At 55.9% G+C, this 7,678-nt stretch overlaps 1 protein-coding gene across 1 annotated transcript; it reads right to left on the reverse strand.

Annotated features, from left to right (window-relative positions):
- Window positions 1–875: 875 nt before the first annotated feature.
- IER3 (immediate early response 3) lies at window positions 876–4,285 on the reverse strand. Its single transcript, XM_072025026.1, has 2 exons — window positions 4,097–4,285; window positions 876–1,651 (listed from the first exon to the last, which is right to left on the reverse strand). The coding sequence occupies exons 1-2, from the start codon at window positions 4,268–4,270 to the stop codon at window positions 1,286–1,288; spliced, it is 540 nt and encodes a 179-aa protein (XP_071881127.1). The 5' UTR covers window positions 4,271–4,285; the 3' UTR covers window positions 876–1,285.
- Between the last annotated feature and the right edge of the window lie 3,393 nt (window positions 4,286–7,678).

Here is a 7,678-nt window from a genome sequence, read left to right on the forward strand (position 1 = left end):
TTGGGTAAAAACCAGCCAAAATGCACATTTCCAGCAGGACTTGGGCTGTTCCCACCCTGGGGCACCTCTTGGAGTCCCCCTTTTTTGGGGTCCCCCCCATTTTATGGGGCCACCCCACTCCCTTTTTTGACCCGTTTGCCCCCCGTTTTTCCTCCTCCTGTGGATTTACCAAATCTCCCAGGACTGTCCCCAAAGGGCGGCGCTCGGGAACGTTCAAAAACTGAAGCAGAAAAAGGGCTTTTTTGGGGTTTTTCCCCCTTTTTCTGCCCCAACGTGGATTTATTTTAGGGGGTGGGTGGGGGGTGGCAGGCCCGTCTGCCATCAGCAGACGATAATTGCAATTTTGGGTTATTTTATACCGTTTTTTTGTGTCTTGTTCACAAAGTTTTGGCCCTCCCGTGGCCACGCAGCGATGCTCCCGCTGGATTTGGGGGAAAAAAGCCCAGATTCGGGCCATCTGCACAAGAAACCAGCACTGAAAATCACGTTTTGGACTCGATTTGTTACCTTGTGCGGAGCCGCAGCGCTGGGTTTGCCCAATTCCCCGCTTTCTACACCCAAAACGGGAGCAAACCGGGCTGATTTCAGCCCCTTTTTTTAAAAAAATGATAGAATTTGCCTTTTTTTGTTGTTCTTTTCTGGTGTGACTTTGTATCCCGGGTCGGTTCAATAAACGGCCGACTCGCGATGAAAAGTGGTGCTTTCTACCCAAAACCGCGTTTTCTACCCAAAATGGTGCTTTTTACCCCAAACGGTGCTTTCTTTTAGGGTCTTCTGCCCCCCCAAATTGGGAATTTGGGGCAGAAAACGTGAAATTTCTCTTTTTTTGGGGGTTGTGGTGTGACGCAAAGCCCGAATGACGACACAGCAGCGACTCGTGTTAAATAAGTTATTGTATAAATAACCCCGAAATCACGTTAAATAACCCCGAATTAAATAGCCTTAAATAACCCGCAAATTAAATAATTCCCCCCCAATTAAATAACCGAAAAATAAATACAATAAATAAATAGTGGGGGGGGGGAGGGGAGGGGAAGCCCCGAGGCTCACGGCCCCGAGGGTGAGGTAGGGGCACCCATGGGTGCTGAGTACCATCAAAGTCCTGATATCGTAGTGTTTGACCCCAAAACGTTATTGGGGTGCTGGGTGCCACCCCGAGGGCCAGGCGGGGGGCACCCATGGGTGCTGGGCGTCGCTCCCATTAGTCCAACGGGTGCCACCCCGGGGTGCTGGTGACGTCTTGGAGGGTCACCCCAAAAGGTGGGGAGGGTCCCGGGTGGTCCCATCAGCGGGCAGCCCCCCCGGCCGTGCCATTTTGGGGGTCCAGGGTGGGCGACAGCAGCAGCGGGCAGGAGGCACCCATGGGTGCCCCCAAGTGCGTCCTTACGAGGGTCCCGTTGGGTGGGCACGTTGTCACCGCCGTCCTGGGCAGCTCCTGGGTCACAGAGGGGGGGTTCAAGGTCACGTCGGGTGTCACCGGGGGGGTCACGGCCGTGTCGGGTGTCACCGGGGGGGTCACGGCCGCCTCGGGTGCCACCATGGGTGCCGCGTCCCCCGGCGCGCTGTAGACCTGGGCGCCCACCACGGCCAGCAGCAGGATCAGCAGGCGCTTGGCCGCGCTCGGTTCCTCCGTCGGGGGCGGCCTTCGCACCTAAAAGAGGTAAAAAATTAAAAAAAATTGGGTTAGAAATTCATTTTTGGGGGAAAAAAGGCATTTTTTGGTGAAGTTCCAAGCCCCGGTTACAACCCAGTAGAGATCGCGTTGGGGAACCCATCCAAGAGGAAACCGGGGCGGACCCTGCTTAGCTTCCAAAACGATCCAGGGGTAATAATCCCTAATTAAGTCTAATTAATTGCCCCCGGGGGAGGAATGCTGCCCTGGGAGGGCAATAATTAACCCCTATAACCCCACAGCACATATATTAGAAATTTTTGGGGAAAAAAAAGCATGATTTGGGGAAAAATCCCCCTCCTGGTTACAACCCCATGGGGTTTTCATTAGGGAACCCATCCAAGAGCAAACCCGGGCGGACCCTGCTTAGCTTCCAAGACGATCCAGGGGCAATAACCCCTAATTAATTGCAATTAATTGCAATTAATTGCCCTGGGGGGCAATAATTAACCCCTACACCCCCCCTGCATATTGGTTAGAAATTTTTGGGGAAAAAAAAACATGATTTGGGTAAAAATCCCCCTCCTGGTTACAACCCCGTATAACTCATGTTAGGGAACCCATCCAAGAGGAAACCCGGGCAGACCCTGCTTAGCTTCCTAAACAATCCAAGGGTATTAACCCCTAATTAATTGCAATTAATTGCCCTGGGGGGGCAATAATTAACCCCTACACCCCCCCCGAACATGGTTTAGAAGTTTTTTGGAAAAAAAAACGCAATTTGGGGAAAAATCCCCCTCTTGGTTACAACCCCATAGAGTTTGCATTAGGGAACCCATCCAAGAGCAAACCCGGGCGGACCCTGCTTAGCTTCCAAGACAGTCGGGGGGTAATAACCCCTAATTAATTGCAATTAATTGCCCTGGGGGGCAATAATTAATCCCTACATCCCCCCCGCACATGGATTAGAAATTTTTGGGGAAAAAAAAACATGATTTGGGTAAAAATCCCCCTCCTGGTTACAACCCCATAGAACTCATATTAGGGAACCCATCCAAGAGGAAACCCGGGCGGACCCTGCTTAGCTTCCAAAACGATCCGGGGGTAATAACCCCTAATTAATTGCAATTAATTGCCCTGGGGGGCAATAATTAACCCCTACACCCCCCTGCATACTGGTTAGAAGTTTTTGGGGAAAAAAAATGTAGTTTTGGGGAAAAATCCCCCTCCTGGTTACAACCCCGTATAACTCATGTTAGGGAACCCATCCAAGAGGAAACCGGGGCGGACCCTGCTTAGCTTCCAAGACAGTCGGGGGGTAATAACCCCTAATTAATAGCAATTAATTGCCCTGGGGGGCAATAATTAACCCCTACACCCCCCTGCATATTGGTTAGAAATTTTTGGGGAAAAAAAAACGCGATTTGGGGAAAAATCCTCCTCCTGGTTACAACCCCATGGAGCTCCCGTGAGGGAACCCATCCAAGAGCAAACCCGGGCGGACCCTGCTTAGCTTCCAAAACGATCCGGGGGTAATAACCCCTAATTAATTGCAATTAATTGCCCTGGGGGGCAATAATTAACCCCTACACCCCCCTGCATATGGGTTAGCAATTTTTGGGGAAAAAAAAAACAATATTTGGGGAAAAATCCCCCTCCTGGTTACAACCCCATGGAGATCGCGTTGGGGAACCCATCCAAGAGGAAACCCGGGCGGACCCTGCTTAGCTTCCAAAACGATCCGGGGGTACTAACCCTTAATTAAGTCTAATTAATTGCCCCTGGGGGAGGAATGCTGCCCTGGGAGGGCAATAATTAACCCCTATAACCACACAGCACATGGGTTAGAAATTTTTTGTGGAAAAAAAACACGATTTGGGTAAAAATCCCCCTCCTGGTTACAACCCCATGGAGATCGCGTTGGGGAACCCATCCAAGAGGAAACCCGGGCGGACCCTGCTTAGCTTCCAAAACGATCCAAGGGTATTAACCCCTAATTAATTGCAATTAATTGCCCTGGGGGGGCAATAATTAACCCCTTGACCCCCCTGCATATGGGTTAGAAATTTTTTGGGGAAAAAAAAAACAATATTTGGGTAAAAATCCCCCTCCTGGTTACAACCCCATAGAACTCATGTTAGGGAACCCATCCAAGAGCAAACCCGGGCGGACCCTGCTTAGCTTCCAAAATGATCTAAGGGTATTAACCCCTAATTAAGCCTAATTAATTGCCCCGGGGGGGGCAATACTGCCCTGGGGGGGGGCAATAATCACCCCCTTGACCCCCCCCACCCCTTCCTTCCCCCCCCCGTGGCTCCACGCGGGGCTGAGTCACCCGGATTGTGACTCACCCCCCCCCCCGGAAATGAGCCGCTTCCTGCCCCCCCCCCAGCCCAAATTTGGGCTCCCCGGGGGTATAAAAAGGGGGGGGGGCCCCCCCCAGCCCCCCAAAAACCCCCCTCAGAGCCAGGCCGAGGTACTCACAGCGGGCGGGTAGAGGACGCGGCGGTGCCTGCGGCGGGGCCTGGGGGCTCCGCTGGGCCCGGAGGGGGGCTCGAAGGTGAAATAGCGGGGGGGGGTCGGCGCCAGCCCCCCCGGAGCCCCCCAGACCCCCCCGCTGGGGAACGGAGCCGCCGCCGCCGGAGCCGTCGCCGCCATGGCACAAAATGGCGGCCGCCGGCCCCCGCCGCCGCTTTTATAGGGGAGGGGAGGCCACGCCCACCCAGGAGGAGGATCCTATTGGGTGAGGGGAGAGGAGGGGGCGTGGCCTCCAGGAAGAGGGGGCGAATGGGCGGGGTGGTGGGCGTGGTTAAGGGGTTTGGGGGCGTGGTTAAGGGGGTTGGGGGCGTGGCCTGGTGGGGAATTTCCCGCCTGTATGGGGAGGGGAGGGGGGGCTATAGGGGGGCTATAGGGGGCTATAGGGGGGGTATGGGGGGGATATAGGGGGCTATAGGGGGGGTCTATATAGGATCTATAGGGGGCAGGGGGGCAATATAGGGGGCTATATAGGGGGCTATAGGGGGGCTGTAGGGGGTATGGGGGGCATATAGGGGGCATATAGGGGGCATATGGGGGGCTATAGGGGGTCTGTATGGGGTCTATAGGGGGCAGGGGGGCTGTATAGGGGGCTATAGGGGGTGTATGGGGGGCTATGGGGGCTGTATAGGGTCTATATAGGGTCTATATAGGGTCTATAGGGGATATGGGGGCTATATAGGGGGTGTATGGGGGGCTATAGGGGCTATATGGGGTGTATGGGGGGGTATATGGGGTCTATATAGGGTCTATACGTCGCATGGGGGCTATATAGGGGGCTATAGGGGGTGTATGGGGGGCTATGGGGGCTGTATAGGGGCTATATAGGGTCTATAGGGGATATGGGGGCTATATAGGGGGGCGTATGGGGGTCTATGGGGTCTGTATAGGGGCTATAGGGGGTGTATAGGGGCTATAGGGGCCACGTAGGGGGCTATAGGGGGTGTATGGGGGGCTATGGGGTCTATATGGGGTCTATATAGGGTCTATAGGGGGCATGAGGGCTATATAGAAGGCTATAGGGGGCGTATGGGGGTCTATGGAGGCTGTATAGGGGCTATAGGGGGCTGTATAGGGTCTATAGGGGGCAGGGGGGCTATATAGGGGGCTATAGAGGGGGCTATAGGGGGTGTATGGGGGGCTATGGGGTCTATATAGGGGCTATAGGGGCTATGGGGGCTATATAGGGGGGTGTATGGGGGGCTATAGGGGCTATAGGGGGTCTATATAGGGTCTATAGGGGGCAGGGGGGCTATATAGGGGGTGTATAGGGGCTATAGGGGCTATATAGGGGGCTATAGGGGGTGTATGGGGGGCTATGGGGGCTGTATAGGGGCTATATAGGGTCTATAGGGGATATGGGGGCTATATAGGGGGCGTATGGGGGTCTATGGGGTCTATATAGGGGCTATAGGGGGTGTATGGGGTCTATATAGGGTCTATGGGGTGCATGGGGGCTATATAGGGGGTTATAGGGGGTGTATGGGGGTCTATAGGGGGTATATGGGGTCTATATAGGGTCTATATAGGGTCTATATAGGGCGCATGGGGGCTATATAGGGGGCTATAGGGGGTGTATGGGGGGCTATAGGGGCTAATAGGGGGCTATAGGAACGATGTCGGGGGCTATAGGGGGTGTACGGGGGGGTATATGGGGGTTATAGGGTCTATATAGGGTCTATATAGGGTCTATAGGGGGCGAGGGGGCTATAGGGGTGCATGGGGGGCTATAGGGGGTGCGCGGGGGGGGCTATAGGGGCACATATAGGGGCCGGGGGGGGCTATAGGGGCTATAGGGGCATATATAGGGTCCGTGAGGGGGGGTATAGGGGCTATAGGGGAATATATAGGGGCCGGGGGGGGGGGGGCTATAGGGGCCGGGGGGGGCTATAGGGGCTATAGGGGGGCTATAGGGGCACATATAGGGGCCGGGGGGGGCTATAGGGGCTATAGGGGAATATATAGGGGCCGGGGGGGGGGGCTATAGGGGCCGGGGGGGGCTATAGGGGCTATAGGGGGGCTATAGGGGCCATATAGGGGCCGGGGGGGGCTATAGGGGCTATAGGGGAATATATAGGGGCCGGGGGGGGGGGCTATAGGGGCCGGGGGGGGCTATAGGGGCTATAGGGGGGCTATAGGGGCACATATAGGGGCCATATAGGGCAGGGGGGAGCCCATAGGGGCTGCCTGGGGGGGTTATAGGGGCGCAGCCCCCCCCCATCCCCCTTCCCCTATAGCCCCCATACCCCCCCCCGTTTCCTGTCCCCCCCCCCCCCCCCCGTGTGACGTCACGGCCGGGATTTTCCCGCCTTGCGCAATGGGGGGGGGGGAGGGGAGGGGGGGGAGGGGAGGGGGGGGGGCGCGTTCCTGAGCCCTGCGTCACGCGGGGGGGGCCCCAAATGACCCCAAAAGGCCCTAAAATGGCCCCAAAGGGACCCCAAATGGCCCAAAATGGCCCCAAATGACCCCAAAGGGACCCAAACGGACCCCAAATTACTCCAAATTGCCCCAAAGGGACCCAAAATGTCCCTAAAGGGCCCCAAAATGACCCCAAATGGACCCCAAAATGGCCCCAAAGGGACCCCAAAATGACCCAAAATGGCCCCAAAGGGCCGCAGGGGACCCCAAATGTCCCCAAAGGGACCCAAATGCCCCCAAAATGGCCCCAAAGGGACCCAAATGGCCCCAGAGGGACCCAGGGGACCCCAAAATGAACCCAAAGGGACCCAAAATGACCCCAAATGTCCCCAAAGGGACCCAAATGGCCCCAAAGGGACCCCAAAATGACCCCAAAAAGGCCCAAATAGCCCCAAAGGGACCCAAATGGCCCCAGAGGGACCCAGGAGACCCCAAAATGACCCCAAAGGGACCCAAATGCTCCCAAAACGCCCCTAAAATGGCCTCAAAGGGCCACAGGAGACCCCAAATGGCCCCAAAATGACCCCAAAGGGGCCCCAAAAGGACCCAACTAGCCCCAAAGGGACCCCAAAATGTACCAAAGGGCCCCAAAATAACCCAAAGGACCCCCAAAGGGACCCAAATGGCCCCAAAATGACCCCAAATGGACCCCAAATGCCCCCAAAGGTACCCCAAAATGACCCAAAATGGCCCCAAAGGGACCCAGGGGACCCCAAAATGAACCCAAAGGGACCCAAATGCTCCCAAAACGCCCCTAAAATGGCCTCAAAGGGCCACAGGAGACTCCAAATGGCCCCAAAATGACCCCAAAGGGGCCCCAAAAGGACCCAACTAGCCCCAAAGGGACCCCAAAATGTACCAAAGGGCCCCAAAATAACCCAAAGGACCCCCAAAGGGACCCAAATGGCCCCAAATGATCCCAAAGGGGCCCCAGAAGGCCCCAAAGGTACCCCAAAATGACCCAAAATGGCTCCAAAGGGCCGCAGGGGACCCCAAATATCCCCAAAGGAACCCAAATGCTCCCAAAATGCCCCCAAAATGGCCCCAAAGGGACCCAAATGGCCCCAGAGGGACCCAGGGGACCCCAAAATGACCCCAAAGGAACCCAAATGC

This window comes from Anas platyrhynchos, chromosome 17, assembly GCF_047663525.1.
Source record: "Anas platyrhynchos isolate ZD024472 breed Pekin duck chromosome 17, IASCAAS_PekinDuck_T2T, whole genome shotgun sequence".
Classification (NCBI taxonomy): Eukaryota; Metazoa; Chordata; class Aves; order Anseriformes; family Anatidae; genus Anas; species Anas platyrhynchos.